General features: G+C 37.6%; 1 protein-coding gene across 2 annotated transcripts; it reads right to left on the bottom strand.

The window, feature by feature from the left end:
• Nucleotides 1-959: 959 nt before the first annotated feature.
• Nucleotides 960-21,180, bottom strand: TMED5 (transmembrane p24 trafficking protein 5). 2 transcript variants are annotated; one of them, XM_068962978.1, is made up of 5 exons: nucleotides 20,787-21,180; nucleotides 12,087-12,184; nucleotides 6,158-6,352; nucleotides 4,173-4,210; nucleotides 3,607-3,796 (listed from the first exon to the last, which is right to left on the bottom strand). In XM_068962978.1, exons 1-5 carry the CDS (start codon nucleotides 20,964-20,966, stop codon nucleotides 3,735-3,737), a joined length of 573 nt encoding a protein of 190 aa, XP_068819079.1. In that variant the 5' UTR covers nucleotides 20,967-21,180; the 3' UTR covers nucleotides 3,607-3,734. The 2 variants fall into 2 exon arrangements, with proteins under 2 accessions (XP_068819076.1, XP_068819079.1); XM_068962975.1 differs by lacking the exon at nucleotides 4,173-4,210 and having other exon boundaries at nucleotides 960-3,796; nucleotides 6,169-6,352.
• Nucleotides 21,181-22,389: the final 1,209 nt, after the last annotated feature.

Genomic DNA, 22,389 nt, shown 5'->3' with positions numbered 1-22,389 from the left:
AATGCCATCATCTTAGGTCTGGATTCTTTATTCTGTCATTCTCCCAGATACACATTAAGTGTATGTATATCCAGTGTCCAGTGACACAAACCCAGACACCTGAAAGGGATGGTAGTGCAGAACCAGAAAGGTGCCTAAGGAATTCCACTAGTCTGTGGGGGAAAAGTGACTTGTCTAAATGGTATGAAGGAAATCACCAATAATATATCAACCTTCACTAAGCACTAGATTCTTTTATTTGCTCTTTTAACTGAATTTTAAGATGTAACTTAAAATACTTCTACAAAGGAGGGAACTGGAGTTGTTTTCTTTTTTAAATATTTATTTGACTATGTTGAGTCTTAGTTGTAGCATATGAGATCTCTGATCTTGGTTATGGCATGTGAATGCTTAGTTACAGCATGTGGGATCTCAGTTCCCTGACCAGGCATTGAACCCTGGCCCCTGCACTTGGAGCACAGTCTTAGCCACTGAAGTCCTGAAACTGGAGTTTTGATTTCCCAAGTTCACCCAGTTAGCAAATGGTCCAAGGATAATGTAGACTCCAGAATCCCAAATTGTGTTAATTAAGATTCAGGAACCAAATTCTAATCCTAAACAATCAATTTTTGTAATAGGGTAGAAGAGTGGAGCAAGCTCTCTGAGAACTTATTTAGCATTCCAGACTCTCAGAACTGAATCTTTGCCTGGTTTGAGTACCTTTGAGTACCTCTTAGTTACAATACATGTTTTGGCAGCAGCAGAACAAGTACATATACAAACAGAACTCTACTGAAGGGTAGAATGATTCACAGTAAAAAGTGCAGAGAAGTATGGGTTTTCAAACGGAAGAGAGCACACTTTTAAGATGAAATTAATGAAGGCTTTAAAGATTAGACAGTATTTATAATGACTGACTGGTAGATAAATAAGACATTCTTTGTAATTTTTATTATATATACTCAGCACAGTATTCAATGCTCATTTAATATGGCTGTGTCTGTTCATAAGTATAAAGCATTTGAGCAACACTAATTGTGCATTATTAAATTTCAACTGAAAAACCATTACGTGGTGAATCAATATCTTTGAAAATTTCAGATAAAAGAATTTTCTTTGGGGAAGCATACAATGATAGGTATTCAAGTTTTGTCAATTTTAGGACATAACAATACTTGAGAAGGATAAACATACCTAAAATAAAATGACATTTCAGTTTATACTTTATTTCAATACTATTTCAACCACTTATTATCTTGACATTCACAGAAAACCAATCATTAAGGATCCAAATGCAAATCATAGTGAAATTCTAGGCCTTAGTTAAATATTTTAGTATTTTAGAAGTTTATATGAGTAAAAAGTAAAGATAAAATAAGCTGTCAAGTGACAGTTTACTCACTTTTAGCATAATTTTAATGTCAAAACTTAATACTACACTAAAACCAGATGATGCAGATAAACAATAAGCTTTTAGAAATATTAAAGAATTTAGTTCTTTGCATACAAATTTTACTCTGTGGTTAATACAGGTAACATGCTTCTTAAATAATCTGTTTTAACTTTGTCTATAAAAATAAAATTGTCCTCAATATCCCTAAATTCTTTGTTTTCTAAATAAGGCCATTATTATATAATAGGAAGTTACTGAATCAAAGGTTTAAAAAATCAGTGGCACAAATCAAATGCAGATGATGTAACGAATCCATTGTTAGGTAAAGAATCAGAGCACAGCAAGTACAGTGACCAGCCACACAGAAGAGGTAGAATTCTTAGTCACAGTTTTATAGAAAAGGTGCAGTAGTTTTTATCTGTACTGTTTTATCAGCTAAAGTACTTTGCGTTCGCTTCTCATTATTAGTTCATCAGAAGAGGAAAAAGCTCTTTCTAAGCAAAAGTCTTCCTGGCCCTTGTTTTGCATATGTTAAAGGGGCTACTCCTGTACACTTAAAAGCATTTGCTTAGCCAATTAAGGAAATCACCTAAACATGGCATTTATCTCATTTTTAAAAAGCCTCAGGGTTTGAACTAAGTTTCTATTCTCCCAAGAAGAATAGAGGGAAATATATAAGATGGAGGGAAATATCTCTCATTTTGTACCACTTGATTATAAATTATAGATGAAACCATCATTGTCTCTGGATATTATTATTGCTTATTAAGAATTCAGCAGTACTAACCAACTGTACTCAGGTTTAACAGCTGATTGTTTTTAACTCTTATATTACAAGTGGGTATAACCTAAAAATTCTGTTTAATTCATTATACTAGTACTTGATTAAGACATGATGGCAAAGAAAGACTATACTATAGGGTTGTTCACATATTGAGTGTTGAAACTTCTGTAGGTTTTCAATTTTTATTTGAATGCCAATAAATAAAGTGATCAGAAAGGTCATTTTATGAAAATTACAATAAAAACTAATAAATATTTATACTAGTAGGGCTTATACCATATTATACCTAAATACTTATAAATGATAATTTAAAACAATTGTTTAAAAATAAAACCTACAGTTTTCTAACAATTAACTGGAAATTAATCTCATGGTTTATATTAGGATTGAGTGATTATGATAAGCCAGATTCCAGATACTTATAGTTTAAGTAAACTTAATTTTGATAAGAGAGTCTCGTTTCCCTAAATTCTTTAATATTGACTTTTTTTTTTAATGATTTTTGAGAACTCACAATATTTACTTAACATTAGGTCCAAATTCTTTTAGCAATATTTCCATCACACTGCTGGTATTAATATATCATCCAAGTCAGTAAATACATTAAAACTAATGTAACACTGTTGATAATATAAAAATAAAGTGATTTCCTCTCATTTAATTTAAAAATCCTATATCTTAGTTAACTATTAGAACTGTATCCTTCTAGAAATTGGGAACGATCTTTATTCACTTCAAAGAGAAAATCTGTCCTATTTTTGATAAGTATGCTCTTAGTATTTTTAAGAATTATTCAAAACAGCTTTTGGGAATGTAGGCTAGGTATATAAAACTAATACTTTTTGTTAATATTTTAATATATTTGGTTATAAAAAATCCCACATACCTTTTTTTCACAGCTGTGTTTCTATATACATTTAAGAGATACATAGGTAAAAAGAGAAAAGTTGAGTTTTTGTTTTCTAAGGATATCCATGATTAGATAATTCTCATATGATTTATAACTTGATATACTGAAAAACTTCTACAATTAATTTGTAATTGCCACATTTACAAAGAAACTTATGGGTAACAATCTTCTAAAAACATTGTTCAGTATTACATTTAGGCCTAAAAAGTTCATTTGTTTAAATCACCTAATGAAATTTGCAAAACTTTTGCAAACTTAGGAAACTACTGTTATTAACATGGCTTCATTCATTTATACCTGCACAATATTTGCAATACACTTAAGTACAATTGGAACAATAAGATTACTTGCACAGATGAAAGTTAAGCCTTTCCTTTCATATTAAAATTATACTTATTTCACACTTAATGGTAATGCCTGAAAATGTTGTGGAAAAAACTTAATTGTCTTGACTGTAACAGTTTATTGCATTTTTCTGCCCCTTTTTGTGAATGTTAAGTACTCTGGAATTTTAAGTTCTACTTTTCCTCTTATCTTCAAATAGACTCTTTAGCATATACACTTGAATGGCTGACACTACAACCATTACCACTAAATTAACCATAGACCAGAAATTGACTCTATCAAAGTTGCTTTCTTGTATGTTTCGGTCACGTGCTTCAAATGCTCTAAGCAGAGTTTGGATGTGACCACTTTTGCTTAGTCTGGACTTGATGCTGTTGATAGACTCCTGGAGATAAATAAAATAATTTTATTGTAAAAGAATGTTCAGTAATTTTAAGTTAATTTAAAACTGTGCTTCACTGTACTCTTACTAGTTTAATATCCAAAAACAATTTTAATTAAGGGGTAGGTACTACTTAAGATTTACCTAAAGATCTTTACTACATAAAGTTTATGTAATAGTTATCATGATATATTTAAATTATTGTTTATAATTATTCTAAAAGAGAACAAAGCTACTAGGAATTGAAAATACTTTGAAAATACATTTGAGTACTACAGTGCCAGTAATTTTACATACATTATCTTGTTAGCCCTAACAACCATAAGAAATGTTTTTATTAAAGAAACGTTCCAAGATTACATTCATAAAACAAGCTTACCAAGATGCAGTCTGAGTTGCACATCTGAAAAAAATTTTTTTAGTAGGGTCCTGGTGAGAAGTGATTTAAAAACTATAAAAGGTTTACATGAATATAAGGTAAAATTGAGATCAGAAATTATGTTAAAGTATTGATGGCATAAGTAAGAAAATAACAGAAACAGATTTTCCTGTATAGTCACCTTACTTAAAATCCTCATTTAAAAGCAAAAAATATACACAAAATTTCAGAGTGCTCTGCTAAGCCTACGAAACTACAAAGTAGTATATTTGTCATATATGTGTATTTGTAAAGCAATGGTAATCTAGTAATGCAAATATTTTCCAGAAACATATGAGATTGAGATACCCAAATGAAAAGACCATGCATAGTTCTTTTCAATATCAGATGATGACAGTCAAGTATAAAATTGTTTATTCAAGTTTGCTGCTGTGATAAAAAATTTTGATGGGGGAGTTTAAATGGAAAAACTCCTGAAAGACACTTTATTTTTCTTTAACAAAGACTAAGTATTTTAAGCCATGTTTAAATCTGAACTTTCTGGTCATTTTGTTTAATTGTGAATGAAGTCAATTTCTTGAGAATTCAGTGAAGTATTAATACTAATAAAATTTACAACTACTTGTATTTTGTACTTGTTGGCAATATAAATTTAAAATGGAAGAATATATTAATATGATTGAGATTTTTTTAAATTAGTGGGAAAAAGACTGGATTTCTATCCATAGTAGTGAGACTATGGATGCATCATTTCCATTTTAAGCCAGTTCCTTATCTACGAGATGGAATAAAAGGGGAAAGGGAGTTTGGAGCTGGACTAATGATAACTAAGTCTTCTTCTGAATCTCAAATTCAACTGAATTCAGTATACATATGAGATGATGAGATCAAAATTGTCATGGTAAGTATTCCTGGTAATCAAGCTTAATCGTTTCAGTTTGTAGTCACAGTTAACACCAATGGTAAAGGTAAGAAAACTAACACTGTGTGCTAGATGCTGTTTTAAGCGTTTATAGATAGGCCGTATCACCATTCATCCCCACAACTCTAGAGATGGTACCCCAAGGGGATAGGACACCACGGCTTAGAAGGCTTGGTCACTAAGGAATTACACATACGATATGATCATTTAATTTTCCGACTTAGCTAACTGATCTTACAATATGTCTCTTCTTTTATAATTTGATAGTTTTCTTAAGAAACCTCAACATGATCACACTGTAAAACATGATCACAATATCACACTATTAAAAAAACAGTTCAGGTTATGAGTATGAGAGTTATGTATAACAGTTTCAAATTTGGAATAATAACATTATTTCTCCTACAGAAAGTTCTGTAACAGGTATATATGCTGTTTATAAATATTGCTGAATAAATTCTATCATTTGATTACATCTAGTTTTGGCTGAAGGGTAATGACCTTTCTCCCCAACACTGGCAATATAATCATTAGTAAATGGGTTCATATACATGCATATTTCTTTATGCATGTTTATGATAAATAAAGCATAAAGCAATTCAAGCAAAGAAGCTTTAACTCCTGAGGGTAGTGGCAGTTTCTGATAACTACTAGGTTTGGCTGAGTTATGTTAACAGTGTTCCCCAAATTAATCAAGTGATACCAAATTTCACGTTATAAAATCTGTTATGGGGGACAATTCCTGTATATTTTAAGTGTTTAAAAATTGCTCAATTTTGTGTGCAAGCATTCTGCAGATCATTACAATCCTCTGTTTGAACATACTAAGTTCTGTAGTTAGGAGCGTGTGTTCAAATTTGAGTTTCCCTCTCTGGTTCTGTGACAATTACCAAATATCCCTAATCCTTAATTTTCCTCATTGGAAAATGGAGTGGATAATCCTCACAGAATTAAGTAAGGATTAGGTAAGAGAATGTAGATAATACCTAACTCAGTGCCTATCACATGGTAAAAGTCTCTAGATGTTGTAACTTTTTATTATTTTATTCTAAAAAAAAAAAAAACTATACTGACCAGAATGTCCTCCAGTTTCATATCCAGCATATCTGTGCCAGTAATGTATTTCTTCCAGTCCTCTTGTTCTTGCTCCTGTTCTCCCATATTATCCAGGATTAATTCAAAGAAAATCACCTTCTCAGAAATGGTGCTGAATGTATTGTCAAAGCAGAACATGTAATCACCAACTTCAGTCTCTATCCTGTATTAAAAAAAGAAACTGTCCTCAGTTATCTGTACTTCCATCTGGGATCAAAGAAAAACTATTGTAAAAGAAGAAATAACATGATTTATAATTGGAGAGCTTACTGACAGACCTCCGTAGTATTGAAAGATAACTTCTTTAAAGCAGTAACCTGAAAATAGATATTCACGTACTTGCAATTTAAATGTGCTTAACACTGGAGCAGGATTAAAAACCTAGATAGGATACCTCAGAGTGAACCTTAATATTTATGTATTATTTAAAGTAGTTTATAATGAGTTCAACTCATATGGAAACATCACTACAGACCTCCACTTTTGAGATTAATTTGTAAAGTGAGATTTTTTTTTTTTAATTTTCAAAACCAATGGATTTTCCTAAATGCTTCATTCTAGGCCCCTCTGGATTAAGTACATAATTATAATACAGTTTACAAATATTAGGAATGAGTTCAGTGGCAAAGAACAAGAGCATTACTCATAGTGGCATTACCTTTACTGAATAAATGCCACTCGTAACTTAAACGATCTTGATCTTCATATTAAAGATTACTGGCCTAGGCAGAGTTAATTTAGCAAAATCATTTTCTAATAATTTTTTTGTGGAGAAAAGTTTTAACAAACTATTTACACAGGCTAATGACATTTACTACTGCTGGCCACAAAAACAACAAAGTTCAACAAAGGTTTTGTTGTGACTATTCACGAAGGTTGGTCTAAATTGGAAGTTTCCTTATCCAGTATGCTGGATCGCTTAAATTTTGGGGTAGATTACATCACTTTCTATAGCCTTCTGAGCAACATGTGATTCTCATCTTTTAAGCCATCTCCATCTCTCCCCTCATCCCTTATTTCTGACCTAGGTTTGTTTGGCATAACATGTAAATAGCAATGTGATTTGATTTTAGCATATATCACTATTAATAAAAATAGCCAGTACTTAAATACCTCTTCATAATTTACACACTGCTTTCACACATTGTTTTTAATCCTTGTCATCCTATTTGAAAGTAAGCATAATTGACCTTTTCAAGGCAAGTAAAGTAAGGTTCACATAGACACAAGTTTCTTGCCCTCGATCACATAGCCTGTTCTAAGCATAGATGAAGCTTGAACTTTTGACCTTCAGTTAATTGATCTTTCTATAATACTGCTAGAAGCCTTCTGTATTCTTTGCAGTGTCCTTAATTATGACATACCTTCCCTGGTATGACATACCTTCCCTGTACTTCCCTGGTAGTCCATGTTTAGAATCCATCTACTAATGTAGGGCACCTGGGTTCAATCCCTGGTCTGGGCAGATTTCACATGCCACGTAGCACCTAAGCTTGTGCATCACAACTACCGAGCCTGCATGCTCTAGAGCCTGTGCTTTGCAACAAGAGAAGCTACCGCAATGAGAAAGAAGCCCGAGCACAGCAATGAAGAGTAGCCCACAAGTAGCAAAAGCCGGTGCACAGCAATGACAACTCAGCACAGCCAAAAATTAAGTAATTTTTTGAAAAGTTAATATAGCTAAAGATGAAATTTCCTTTTAGTTTTTAGAAAGTAGATTTGTAAATTTGGTATAGTGATTAAGAGTGAGTTGCTGACTGTTTTTAAATCCTGGCTTTGCTATTCGTTAGCTGTGTAACCTGCAGCACTTTACTTAACTGCTCTATGCCTCAATTCCTTCATTGTTAAGATGCCAGTAAGGACCATTGGGAAGAATTTTAAAAAAAATTAATACATGTAAAGTGCTTAGAACAGTGACCTGACATATCAAAAGAACTCTTATAAACTCATTCTTTTTTCCCAATGGTTTAATGAGAGATAATTCTATGTGGTCACTCACCTAGAGCCAGACATGCTGCAGTGTGAAGTCAAGTGGGCCCTAGGAATCATTACTACAAAGCTAGTGGAGGTGAGGAAATTTCACCTGAGCTATTTAAAATCCTAAATGATGATGCTGTTAAAGTCCTGCACTCAATAGGTCAGCAAATTTGGAAAACTCAACAGGGGCCACATGACTGAAAAAGGTCAGTTTTTTCCAATTTAAAGGGCAATGCCAAACTACTGTATAGCTGCACTCATTTTACATGCTAGTAAGTTTATGCTCAAAATCCTTCAAGCTAGGTTTCAGCAGTATATGAACTCAGAAAGTCCAGATGTACAAGCTGGGTTTCAAAGAGGCAGAGGAACCAGAGATCAAATTGCTAATATTGTTGGATCATAGAGATATCAAGAGAATTACAGAAGAACATCTACTTCTGCTTCATTGACTACACTGAAGCCTTTTTTGTAGATCACAACAAACTGGAAATTTCTTAAAGAGCTAGGAGTATCAGACCACCTCACCAGTCTCCTGAGAAACCTGTATGTGAGTCAAGAAACAATAGTTAGAACCGGACATGGAACAAGTGGTGGGTTCAATATTGGGAAAGGAGTATGACAAGACTATATATTGTCACCCTGCTTATTTAAGTTTTAAGCAGAGTACATCATGTGAAATGCCAAGCTAGATGAATCACAAAGCTGGAATCAAGACTGCCAAGAGAAGTATAAACCTCAGATATGCAGATGATACCACTCTTCAGATGACAGAAAGTGAAGAGGAACTAAAGAGTCTCTTGATGAAGGAGAAAGAGGAGAGTGAAAAAGCTGGCTTAAAACTCTATTCATAAAACTAAGATCATGGCATCCAGGCCATTACTTCATGGCAAAGAGATGGGGAAAAAGTTGAAAAGAAATAGTGACAGATTTTCACTACTTTGGCTCCAAAAGCACTGGGAATGGTGACTGCAGCCATGAAATTAAAAGACACTTGCTTCTTGGAAGGAAAGCTATGACAAACCTAGACAGCATATTAAAAAGCAGAGACATCAATTTGCTAACAAAGGTTTGTATAGTCAAAGCTATGGTTTTTCCAGTAGTCATGTATGGATGTGAGAGTTGGACCATAATTAAGGCTGAGTGCCGAAGAATTGATGCTTTCAAATTGTGGTGCCGGAGAAGACTCTTGAGAGTCCCCTGGACTGCAAAGAGCTCAAACCAGTCAATCCTAAAGGAAATCAACCCTGAAAATTTATTGGAAGGACTGATACTGAAGCTTCAATACTTTGGCCACCTGATGCAAAGAGCTGACTCACTGGAAAAGACCCTGATGCTCGGAAAGATTGAAGGCAAAAGAAGGGAGCGGCAGAGGATGAGACAGTTAGATGGCATCATTGACTCAATAGCCATGAATTTGAGCAAACTCTGGGAGGGAGTAGAGGACAGAGGAGCCTGGTCACAAAGAGTTGGACAACTTAGCGACTGAACAACAATTCTTTCCAAGAAAGCAGTAACATACCTTTCCCCCCCTAATCTCTAAATGAAAGCAGAAAATGGGAGAGTAATTAAAATGGACAGAAATTCTATACATTTTATATATTCTGCAATTTAAAGATGAACTTCATTTTTGGCTCTTGTTCATATATCTATCAAAGAGAAAGCATAGTTAATTCTGGTATAGCCACCTTAACTGACTTAAAATTACCACTTCTGATTTTATTTATCAGTAGTTTATGCAATTTTTTTTTTAGAACTCTGCATAGGTAAAATGGCATTTTTGAAAGCACACTAAAATGAGTATCTTAGAAGACTATGGTTGAGACATTTTCCCACCTCATTCACTCATACATGTATTCATATTTACTGAGTAACAATTATATGCCAGGTACTTTGGTTAACAAAGACCAGTGGTTATAAATAGCCAGTACTTACATAGTGCTATGTGCTAGAGATGTTCTAAGCACTGTATAGTAGAAGCAAGAATTTTGGTTCATTCTGCTTCCTCCTAATAAACGTATATGCCTGCAGTCTTATTTAACTTCTCTAAGCCTCCTCTAAGTCTGTAAAATGGGAATTGGAGAATCAAAGAATCTATCTCTCACAGTGGGTTGGAATGATTAGTTTCAGTTCAGTTCAGTTCAGTTCAGTCGCTCAGTCGTGTCCGACTCTTTGTGACCCCATGAATTGCAGCACGCCAGGCCTCCCTGTCCCTCACCAACTCCCGGAGTTCACTCAGACTCACGTCCATCGAGTCCGTGATGCCATCCAGCCATCTCATCCTCTGTCGTCCCCTTCTCCACCTGCCCCCAATCCCTCACAGCATCAGAGTCTTCTCCAATGAGTCAGCTCTTCTCATGAGGTGGCCAAAGTACTGGAGTTTCAGCTTTAGCATCATTCCTTCCAAAGAAATCCCAGGGCTGATCTTCAGAATGGACTGGTTGGATCTCCTTGCAGTCCAAGGGACTCTTAAGAGTCTTCTCCAACACCACAGTTCAAAAGCATCAATTCTTCGGCGCTCAGCCTCCTTCACAGTCCAACTCTCACATCCATACATGACCACTGGAAAAACCATAGCCTTGACTAGATGGACCTTAGTCGGCAAAGTAATGTCTCTGCTTTTGAATATGCTATCTAGGTTGGTCATACTTTTTCTTCCAAGGAGTAAGCCTCTTTTAATTTCATGGCTGTAGTCACCATCTGCAGTGATTTTGGAGCCCAAAAAAATAAAGTCCGACACTGTTTCCACCGTTTCCCCATCTATTTCCCATGAAGTGATGGGACCAGATGCCATGATCTTAGTTTTCTCAATGTTGAGCTTTAAGCCAACTTTTCCACTCTCCTCTTTTACTTTCATCAAGAGGCTTTTTAGTTCCTCTTCACTTTCTGCCATAAGGGTGGTGTCATCTGCATATCTGAGGTGATTGATATTTCTCCCGGCAATCTTGATTCCAGCTTGTGTTTCTTCCAGTCCAGCGTTTTTCATGATGTACTCTGCATATAAGTTAAATAAGCAGGGTGACAATATACAGCCTTGACGTACTCCTTTTCCTATTTGGAACCAGTCTGTTCCATGTCCAGTTCTAACTGTTGCTTCCTGACCTGCATACAGATTTCTCAAGAGGCAGGTCAGGTGGTCTGGTATTCCCATCTCTTTCAGAATTTTCCACAGTTTATTGTGATCCACACAGAAGCATATAAAATGAAAAGTCTAGTTTATGGCAAATATTGGACACTCCATATTTGATTTTCTTATTCCTATATACTCACAGTTCAAACAGAGTAACAATACTGAGTAAACAAAGTGCTACAGTAAAATAATACAATGAAACAGAAACACTGGTGAGATGATAAAAAGAGAAATGAGATACAATATATGGTCTTTTATCAAATTTTAAACTGGGGATTATAAAAAGCATTTTCTATAGGGTTTCCTGTGGTTGGGTCTTTTACTTTCAGGTCTTCTAATTATCTAAAAAGAGTGACATTTGAAGAAAATAAAAATTTACACACACACACATAAACATGCATCACTGTACTGTTGTTTTAAGAAAACTACTAGCAAAAATGATATAGCCAGCATTTCAAGATATATACCTGGAATAGTAATTTATAACAGAAAAAGCCTGTGGTGGCCAGAAAGGCAGGTTTTAAAATGCCTCAGTAGATTGAATGCAGTACCTGTGGTATACTCATCTCATTAATCAAAGCAAAGCAAAAACTCAGTCAAATCAAAAGAAAATACCTAAACAAAAAGATAAAAGATGAATTGATGACACTTTAGTTTAAGATAGATCACCGAAAAGGACTGTTTAAAATGTTCATATGGAATCATTTCATGCTAATATTTAGTATTAAATGTGCTAAATTTCCCTGTTTCCACTGGTATTCAGTTCATGGAACCCAACTAAGAGATTACTTACGTGTGAACTCCATCTGATTTTCTTTGTTCAAAAACTAAGGTTTTTCCTTCTGGAGAAGCAAGATGGAAATCAATATCTAATCCTGCTCCATCTAAAACCTGCAGAAAGGCAAAGAAGAGAAGAGCACATTTTACAAATGTTGAAAAGAAAATGTAGATAATATGATGAAAAGATTTCATTTCTAAACCTTAACAAGGGTAAGAAGATCAACACACTCATGTTAGAGCTAGAAAGGAAAGACCATTTTTTTCCATTCCATTCATTTTTGGAACTTGTCCCTTTCTTGCCATTTTCTGCTGCCATCATTTAAATTCAGGTCTTATGAGTATTAATGAAATAATCTCCCTAAAACAGTACCTTCATCGAGAAGCCCTATGGATTAGAAAGAAACACAGAAAGGAGTTCAATTTGTAGACCCTTTTCCTTCAGCAATTTGGGATTTGCTATGTAACTTTTCTGAGTTTGTTTGTAGACCCTTTTCCTTCAGCAATTTGGGATTTGCTATGTAACTTTTCTGAGTTTGTTTCCTCCTCAGTATTAGCTACTTCTCAGCCTGGAACTCAAGACGTTTATGATCTGATTCCAACTGACTTTTTCAACAGATCACCTATTATTTCCCAGTATGAATTATGTATTCCAAGTAGGCTGTTTACTTACTGGCCTAATAATAATTCAGCTTGTTCCTTTACAATTTCAAAATGTCCTGATGATGATGATAGCAGCTAACAATTATGGCTTATGCCACACATTGTTTAAAGTGCTGTATGTGGATTAATTTATTTCTAACAACAACTCTAAAATGTAGGTTCTATTATTGTTTTCATTTTAGTGAAAACAACCAAAACAAACACCCCTTTCCTCAAGAAAATTTTAAAAACCCTCAAAAAACAGGCACAGAGACGGTTGCCTAAGGTGAGATAGTAAATTAGTGGTATGGTCACAATGTGAATTTAGCAATCTAACTTCAAAGGCTACTGTTTTTCTTATATAACTCCATTTTCTTTTTCTTCATGGCTTTAATGAAATAATAGATTACCTATTCTTGTGCTCTACTTACTGACCAACAGAACTGGTTTCAAGTGGCTAGCTAAATCCACACAATTCTTTTTCCTCTTTAAATCCCCGTGAAATGAAGAAAAGATAGCAATATAATCCATAACAATACTAGAAATCTAGGAAATCTGTTAAAAGATTTGAAGAGTAAGAACTTTCTAGAGAGAGTCCACTGAGCAATGAATACATCCAGTTACCAATATCTATTAATCTCAAAATTCTAAAAACAGAAACACCAAATATTTGCTGAAACTGCTGCTGCTGCTGCTAAGTCGCTTCAGTCGTGTCCAACTCTGTGCAACTCCATAGACGGCAGCCCACCAGGCTCCCCCGTCCCTGGGATTCTCCTGGCAAGAAAACGAGTGGGTTGCCATTTCCTTCTCCAGGGTTTCATGTTATACATAGTGTACTAGACAAAAACTGTTCTGCATTTCTTTTTTCTATCTCGTCATCCCACTGCTTTTCTCCCTTTCCTTTTCACTGTGTCCCCAGCATGCAATGAAATCTGTGCATGGGTATTCCATGCTTTGGGGGGGCCAGTGCCGCTCAGCCTGTGGGATCTTAGTTTCCAGTGACTGAACCTAGTTCTTCAGCAGTGAAATCATGGAGTCACAATCACTGGATCACGAGGAAATTCACAGGCGTATTCCAGTTTTAATAAATTCACGTTTTCTCTCAAACTGTTCTCAGAACACATATTCAATCTGCTTGCTTTAATTAAAGCCTAATTCATGGGGTGGCAAAGAGTCGGACATGACTGAGCGACTGAAATGAACTGAACTGAACTGAACAGTTAGGTAAGGAAGAGAACCTCCATGCCTGTGAAAGTGAAAATGTTAGTTGCTCAGTTGTGTCCAACTCTTTGCAACCCCATGGAATGTAGCCTGCCAGGCTCTGTCCATTGAATTCTCCAGGATAGAATGCTGGAGTGGGTAGCCATTCCCTTCTCCAGGCGATCTTCCCAATCCAGGGACTGAACCTGGGTTCCTTTGTGGCTCAGATGGTAAAGAATCTGCCTGTAATGCAGAAGACCTAGGTTCAATCCCTGGGTTGGGAAGATCGCTTGGAGAAGGAAATGGCAACTCACTCAAGTATGCTTGCCTGGAGAATTCCATGGACATGTTATTAGCTTTTCTCAGAGGATCAAATTTTGGAAAATAATGTAAACAAATTTAAAAATATATTTTCTCAGATAAATGTAATAATATATATCCTCAGAGAAATTTAAGAATGTAAAAATCAATAACAGATGAAGATGCTGATATAAAAAATTCTTAGAAAAACCCAAAATGTGATTGCCCAAATAAAGCCCAAATGAATAAAGCCTTAACAACAGCAGAATAACATGGATAGAGTCTAAAAATCAGAGAAAAGGAGCCAAGGAATTCTCAGAACAAAAAAGTATAGATAAGAACAATGCAGGAAATGGTAAGACCTTGTGAAGGACAGAGCTAAAGATTTCAAATAACCACCTAATAAGCATCCTACTGACTTCCAAAGGATTTGAAAAGAACCACCTAGAAACTGAAGTAGTAGTAGAGAACTATAAAATAACAAGAACAGGGATAGCATCAGCATTCTCGCACATACACTAGATGTAAGAATCACATGTAGTCAATGTTCCCAAATAAAATATTATGCAAGAGAAAGCAAAAGATAAAAACCATTTTCTGATATCTAAGGACTCAAAACATTCTAAAATTACTAAAGTTTCTCCTCCAAAACCCCAAAGTCATATCCATTAAATCAAAAAATAAGTGATATGACAAAATTAAGCATAGACTTTGGTAAAGCAAAAGATATTATTGGTAATGACTGGCAGGCTTAAAAGGCATTTAAAAATATACCAGCTAATTTTAAAATACACAAAATACCTATTTAAAATAAACAATACCATAAATCTAAATTAAACTTCCTAATGATTTCAATGGGTCAGGATGAATGAGTCCCATTTTCCCCTGTCTGTCATAGTCTTTCAGTCCCTCAAAGGTATTCTTCAATCTTCTGCCTCAAAGCCTTGGATTGCCACATGCTGTTTTTTTTACCTATCACCTTGTTCCACCCCCTTATCCCTAGTAAGCCTGATTATTCACAGATCTGAAATCTACTTCTAGGATGTCTTCTTTCAATTCCCAGATAAAATCAAGTCCTTCTATTAAACTTTCTCAAGCTTATACAGGTAGCTTCATAGCAACAGAAATCAGATTGATTATATTCTTTGCAGCCAAAGATGGAGAAGCTCTAAACAGTCAGCAAAAACAAGACTGGGAGCTGACTGTGGCTCAGACTTAAATTGAAGAAACTGGGGAAAACCACTAGAACATTCAGGTATAACCTAAATCAAATCCCTTATGATTATACAGTGCAAGTGAGAAATAGATTTAAGGGACTAGATCTGATAGACAAAGTGCCTGATGAACTATGGACGGAGGTTCGTGACACTGTACAGGAGACAGGAGTCAAGACCATCCCCAAGGAAAAGAAATGCAAAAAAGTAAAATGGCTGTCTGAGGAGCCCTAACAAATAGCTGTGAAAAGAAGAGAAGCGAAAAGCAAAGGAGAAAAGAAAAGATATACCCATTTGAATGCAGAGTTCCAAAGAATAGCAAGGAGAGATAAGAAAGCCTTCCTCAGGGATCAATGCAAAGAAATAGGAAAACAATAGAATGGGGAAGACTAGAGATCTCTTCAAGAAAATTAGAGATACCAAGAGAACATTTCATGCAAAGATGGGCTCAATAAAGGACAGAAATGGTCTGGACCTAACAGAAGCAGAAAATATTAAGAGGTGGCAAGAATACACAGAAGAACTATACAAAAAAGATCTTCACAACCCAGATAATCACGATGGTGTGATCACTCACCTAGAGCCAGACATCCGGGAATGTGAAGTCAAGTGGGCCTTAAAAACCATCACTTATGAACAAAGCTAGTGGAGGTGATGGAATTCCTATTGAGCTATTTCAAATCCTTAAAGATGATGCTGTGAAAGTGCTGCACTCAATATGCCAGCAAATTTGGAAAACTCAGCAGTGACCACAGGACTAGAAAAGGTCAGTTTCCATTCCAATTCCAAAGAAAGGCAATGCCAAACAATGTTCAAACTACCGCAGTTGTACTCATCTCACAAGCTAGTAAAGTAATGCTCAAAATTCTCCAAGCCAGGCTTCAGCAATACGTGAACCGTGAACTTCCAGATGTTCAAGCTGGATTTAGAAAAGGCAGAGGAACCAGAGATCAAATTGCCAACACCCGCTGGATCATGGAAAAAGCAAGAGAGTTCCAGAAAAACATCTATTTCTGCTTTATTGACTATGCCAAAGCCTTTGACTGTGTGGATCACAAGAAACTGTGGAAAATTCTGAAAGAGCTGGGAATACCTGACTACCTGACCTGCCTCTTGAGAAACCTATATGCAGGTCAGGAAGCAACAGTTAGAACTGGACATAGAACAACAGACTGGTTCCAAACAGAAAAAGGAGTACGTCAAGGCTGTATATTGTCACCCTGCTTATTTAACTTACATGCAGAGTACATCATGAGAAATGCTGGGCTGGAGGAAGCATAAGCTGGAATCAAGATTGCCGGGAGAAATATCAATAACCTCAGATATGCAGATGACACCACCCTTATGGCAGAAAGTGAAGAGGAACTAAAAAGCCTCTTGATGAAAGTGAAAAAGGAGAGTGAAAAAGTTGGCTTAAAGCTCAACATTCAGAAAACTAAGATCATGGCATCCAGTCCCATCACTTCATGGGAAATAGATGGGGAAACAGTGGAAACAGTGGCTGACTTTATTTTTGGGGGCTCCAAAATCACTGCAGATGGTGACTGCAGCCATGAATTAAAAGACGCTTACTCCTTGGAAGGAAAGTTATCACCAACCTAGACAGCACATTAAAAAGCAGAGACATTACTTTGCCGACTAAGGTCCATCTAGTCAAGGCTATGGTTTTTCAGTAGTCATGTATGGATGTGAGAGTTTGACTATAAAAAAAACTGAGCACCGAAGAATTGATGCTTTTGAACTGTGGTGTTGGAGAAGACTCTTGCAAGTCCCTTGGACTGCAAGGAGATCCAACCAGTCCAGCCTAAAGGAGATCAGTCCTAGGTTTCATTGTAAGGACTGATGTGGAAGCTGAAACTCCAATATTTCGGCTACCTGATGCGAAGAGCTGACTCATTTGAACAGACCCTGATGTTAGGAAAGATTGAAGACAGTCGAAGAAGGGGATGACAGAGGATGAGATGGTTGGATGGCATCACCGACTCAATGGACAGGACTTTGGGTAAACCCTGGGAGTTTGTGATGGTCAGGGAGGCCTGGCGTGCTGTAGTTCATGGGGTTTCAAAGAGTCGGACACGACTGAGCAACTGAACTAAACTTGTATTAATTTGATTAACATCTAACCCCTTACTAGACTGCAAGAGTACACAGAGTATACTATTACTCACCATTGTTTCTACAATACCTAGCATAAAAGCTTATAGAAACTAAGCACTCCATAATAAAAAATTAAAATGAATGATCTGTTTTACTCATAAGATATATATGTATTGACATTTAAAAATTCCAAGAACTTAATATATAATGGGACTGGTCAGTTACCCTAAAAGTGTCCTCCTAAACCTGAAAAGTGTGAAATGGTTAAAATTTTTAATATGTCACAGTAAGCCAAGGGCAATGTCTAGAAAGTCTGTTACCTGACATTTTAAAAATGAAAACAAAACCCACTAGCTTGTAGTTATTGGAAAATTAATCACAGAGTTGGAAAATGCAAGGGGTTGAAGATTTCTACCCTACAAACCCTTGCAACATTGTTTAGGACCACAGACACCAAATGATTTTAATTCTTTCCTTAATCATAACAGTTTAGACAGGATGCTTTAAGGGAACAGTCTTTTTGAGTGCTTAGAGATGCCAAGTACTGATATAAAGCTAACCCACTATATATAAAGCTCGAAAAATGTAAACATAAAAAAGCTAACATATATTGAACTTTTACTATCTGTTTGGGGTGGTACTGAACACTTATTAACTGTTTCAAATCAACTCTTATTATTATTGTCAATATTTTACAAGTGTGGGGTTAAGGAACTTGCTAAAGGTCACAGAAGTGGTAAGTGCCAGAGTCAAGATTTCGACCTAGGCATTTTTTTCCTGTACAGTTGGAGCTGTTAATCCTAAGACGTCAGTTGTTTACCTTTATTTATCTATTTTTTTTAGGTCATGCTGGCATCTTAGTTCCATGACCAGGGATTGAACACAAGTCCACTACAGTGGACGCGTGAAGTCATATCCACTGGACTGCCACAAAAGTCCCAATTTTTTTCCTAATAGCTGGGTAAATACTGATGAATTGAACAATAAAACTTGTTTCCTTATCTAGACTATTTTTCTAACCCTGTAGTTGGTTTCCTTACCTCTAATTTTGCCCTCCTTAAATCCATATTCCACACTGTAAAACATTTTTGACTGTTAATTACCACATTGCTTAGTCAATAGCCCTTATACAGACAAAGGTCAAAGCTACTCAACATAGTACACAAGCTAAGATTCATGATCCAGCCTCCTGATCTCTGCAATCTTTTTCTTCTATTCTCACCCTAGACTTTATAGTCTTAAGAGGTCCAGCCCTTAAGATCAGCACTTGTAGTGTCCAGTACATATTGCCTACTGCTAGAACAGTAACACTGTGCATTTTCAGAAATGCCTATTCATTTTGTTCCTTTTCCTAGAATGCCCCTTCTTCCCTGCATTCCTGTTTCACCTAAGCATGTTTCTAGGTTCCTATTTATTTTCTCCAAGAATTCTTTTCTGAAAACCAGAGAAGTCCTTCTCCAACAGCATATAACCATACTTTATTTTCCAGGCAAGAACACGGGTGGGTTGCCATTTCCTACTCCAGAGGATTTTCCTGACCCAGGGATCCAACTTGCCTCTTCTGAGTCTCCTGCATTGGCAGGCAGATTCTTTACCACTCTTCTACCTGTGAAGCCCCTGTTTATAAGCCAGTAACCTTTAAATATTAAGATCCCTGAAAAGGGCTCTTTCTTTTGTTTGTTCCCTCCTCTATGTCCTCGCCGCCAGGCATTACTGGCACGTGGTAAATCTTCAGTAAATTAAGTTTTGAACTGAACTGAAAATCAGGAAATGCTGAGCTCCTGCCTCCGCTTGGTTCACTAACTGTGTAATTTTAGATACTTTATGCTTACCTTATGCATCTATGATGCTGCTGCTTAGTTGCTCAATCGTGTCTGACTCTTTGCGACCCCATGGACTGCAGCCTGCCAGGCTCCTCTGTCCAAGGGGATTCTCCAGGCAAGAATACTAGCATGGGTTGTCATGCCTTCCTCCAGGGGATCTTCCCAACTGAGGGACAGAACCCAGGTCTCTTGCATTGCTGGCAGATTCTTTGTCATCTGGGCCACCAGGGAAGCCATATTCATCTATAAATAATCTAAAGTTTCTGCAGATGAAGATTCTAAATAACTTTATTTTGCTCTAAATGTGACAGTACCTGTTATTGAAGAAGATTCTCTACATCAACTATAAAAAATTAACATCTGATTAAACATTAGGTAACATGAAAAAAGTTGAAAGATGAACCACATCAAGGCATTTTTCTTTTTTTTGCAGTGCTACCTACAAAAATCGAAATTTGTCCTACTGGAGCTAACGATTTCTTCTAAGAAATTACCCTCTACCAGAGTGACTACATAAATTAAGGCAATTCCCTATAACATCACGCTGTTATTAAAAATAAAATAATGATATGGGAGAAATGCTTAGAATGCTGAAGATTACAGAGCTTTAATATACAATTAGATCTTATTTGGTTTTTAAATAATGAGTATATATATAACTAAGAGGGCTTCCCTGTTGGCTCAGTGGTAAAGAATTCGCCTGCCAAGGCAGGATATGTTGGTTCAATCCCTGGGTCGGGAAGATCCCCTGGAGAAGGAAATGGCAACCCACTCCAGTACTCTTGCCTAGGAAATCTCACGCACAGAGAAGCCTGGCGGGCTACAGTCCATGGGGTCGTAGGGTCGGAGACAACTTAACCACTGAGCACACGCACAAACACAGACACACACATACAACTGGGAAGGAAATTCACCATTAAACACACCAATAGCCTCTTTCAAAGTATTCCAAAATAGGATTTAGTGATAATCGCATGGTCACAATTCAAAAATCCTTAACTGAAGAAGTAACTATAGATTTATAATACCGAAACTGAGGATTGGGGGCGGTGATTAAAGCAACTGTCATTTTGTCCAGTGATTAAACAGAACGTGTATTAGGCCTGAATTGTGAAATTTCCGGTACTGGCGCGCGTAGTGGCTAAAAAGACATGGACGAATCTTTAAACAAAGAGAAAACCCACCGACATCACCAGAGCTGGCCTCTTTCCCACCGGAGGAAAGGGGAGAGGGCGGGTAGTCAATTCCAGATCCCGCCTAACTTCTAGTCCCCAATCCCTGGAGAACAGCGCCTCGCGAGCCGGCGCGCAGCTGCCCGGCTTCCGGGCGGCCCTCGCCTCTTTAGCAGCCGGGCGGTCCCCAAAAACTTTCTCAGCGGGTGAGAGGCGACGACGTGCAGTTAGGCTAAAGGAAGGAGGCTGGCTCAACATCTACACTTACTTGGTACTCGATCTCCAGCGAGGCCTTCAGGGGCATGGGCTGGTAGAAACACTCCTTCTGGCCCGCCGGAAGTGTGAACGTGAAGTCGCTGTCTAAGGAGGGAGTGAAGCCGGCCGCCCTAGGCAGCAGCAGAGCGGCCAAGAGGACCACGGGGAAGGGTAGCCAGGTCGTATCGCCCATCCCTGCCTGGGCGATCTCGGGCTGGGAAAGGCGTTGAGAGGCGTGGGTTATCGGCGCTTATGCTCCGCTTTTCCTTCCAGGACTCCTCGTGTTTGGCACCAAACCTGGAGCCTGAAAAAGCTCCAGGTGAAGGCCTAGGCGGAGAGGTGTTTCTCAGAGAGGGAAACGCCTGTCTACAAAGCGTAGGGACTGAAGGCGGAGCCAGCAGTCCTTTTCCACACCCTCCTAGGTCTTGGTTCCCTCAGGCACCGCGCCAGCGCGGACCGCCTGACACCCAGACCTCCGCAGCTTCCCATGCCGGGCCTCACACCAATGGGCATCTTGGTGGTAATTGTGGGAAATGTAGTTCTGGGTAGGCAGGCTCGGACTTGCTCTCAGACCACAATCCCCGACAAGCCCCGCGCGTCCGGCGTCGATTCACGCTAAGGCTGCGCGGGGGGCGGGGTTGCGGTTGGGGAGGTGCGTTCCCAACGGTTCCCGCGGCGGTTCGAACTCGGCGCCACCGGGATTCCCATAGTGTGTTTGGTGTTCTGCGCTTGGGGCCGGGGAGAGGGTCGTAGGTTTCCGAACCGAGAGGAGAGCGCGGCGTGCGCCGTCGTCGGTGGGTCTCTCTCACAGCTACGACTTGTGGTGAGCGACTGCCCCTGGAGGGTGGGAACTGGCCTGAGGAGGTACAGGTGTTTCCCTGTCGGTTCCCTTGGATGCGTTTAATCTAGTCCTCGCCCTCGCTGCTCACGCTCCTCTGCAGGGTCGTATTTTAGTAGAAGAAAAATCGGGAAGGAAGTTGTTCATGTTTTCCTCCACTGCTTCCAGATGAACGAAGGACCAGTCGTATCAAACTGAGCATTCTTGATACAGAACAGTACGATATAAAGCCTTGAATGGCCTTCCAAAATGCGGAATCCTTTTCGACTACAGCCCATCTTTTTTACATACAGCGAGTATAATGAACACTTGTTCTTCGGTGTGGTGTGTGTGCCTGTGTATGCCTGCAAACGCATTGTAATTAAGGCCCGAAGATGTCAGGGCCTGTAAGAAGCATGATGTGCTTTTTCACGTATGTACAGGCGATGAAGCTAGACTTTTATAACTAAGTTGAAGGGAGGAGAAATCTTTGAGGGTATTAAATGGCCCACTAGGAAAATGAAAATATATTTGCATATCAAACGTTTTCATTGATCCTTTAAAAGGGTGAGAGAATTCTTGGGTTAAAATTTACATAAACCTGATTCAGTTGAAACAAAATGGCATGTTAGAATTTGCCTAAATTTTCTTTACCCTTCTTCCTTCACCATCCTGTAGGTAACTAGAGTTGCTGGAAAAAAACAGTGGGGACCTGAACCTTTGTTTGGGAGAGTCTTCTCATTTAAGCAGAAGCAAATTTTTGGAAACAAAAGAGGGAAGAGGAAAGAAATATTTTCTT

This window comes from Capricornis sumatraensis, chromosome 2 (assembly GCF_032405125.1).
Source record: "Capricornis sumatraensis isolate serow.1 chromosome 2, serow.2, whole genome shotgun sequence".
NCBI classification, from domain to species: domain Eukaryota; kingdom Metazoa; phylum Chordata; class Mammalia; order Artiodactyla; family Bovidae; genus Capricornis; species Capricornis sumatraensis.
Note: the sequence above shows the minus strand (reverse complement) of the source record. Positions and strands in the feature narration are given on the sequence as shown.

Bases quoted from the DNA above. Each gene is read 5' to 3' on its own strand.
- TMED5 (XM_068962975.1), bottom strand. From the start codon at position 20,966: ATGGGCGATACGACCTGGCTACCCTTCCCCGTGGTCCTCTTGGCCGCT. The intron at 12,185-20,786 runs GTAAGTGTAGAT...GCCTTTCTGCAG, and splicing joins CGCTGGAGATCGAGTACCAA to GTTTTAGATGGAGCAGGATT. The intron at 3,797-6,168 runs GTCAGTATAGTT...ATTTATCTCCAG, and splicing joins TGAAACTGGAGGACATTCTG to GAGTCTATCAACAGCATCAA.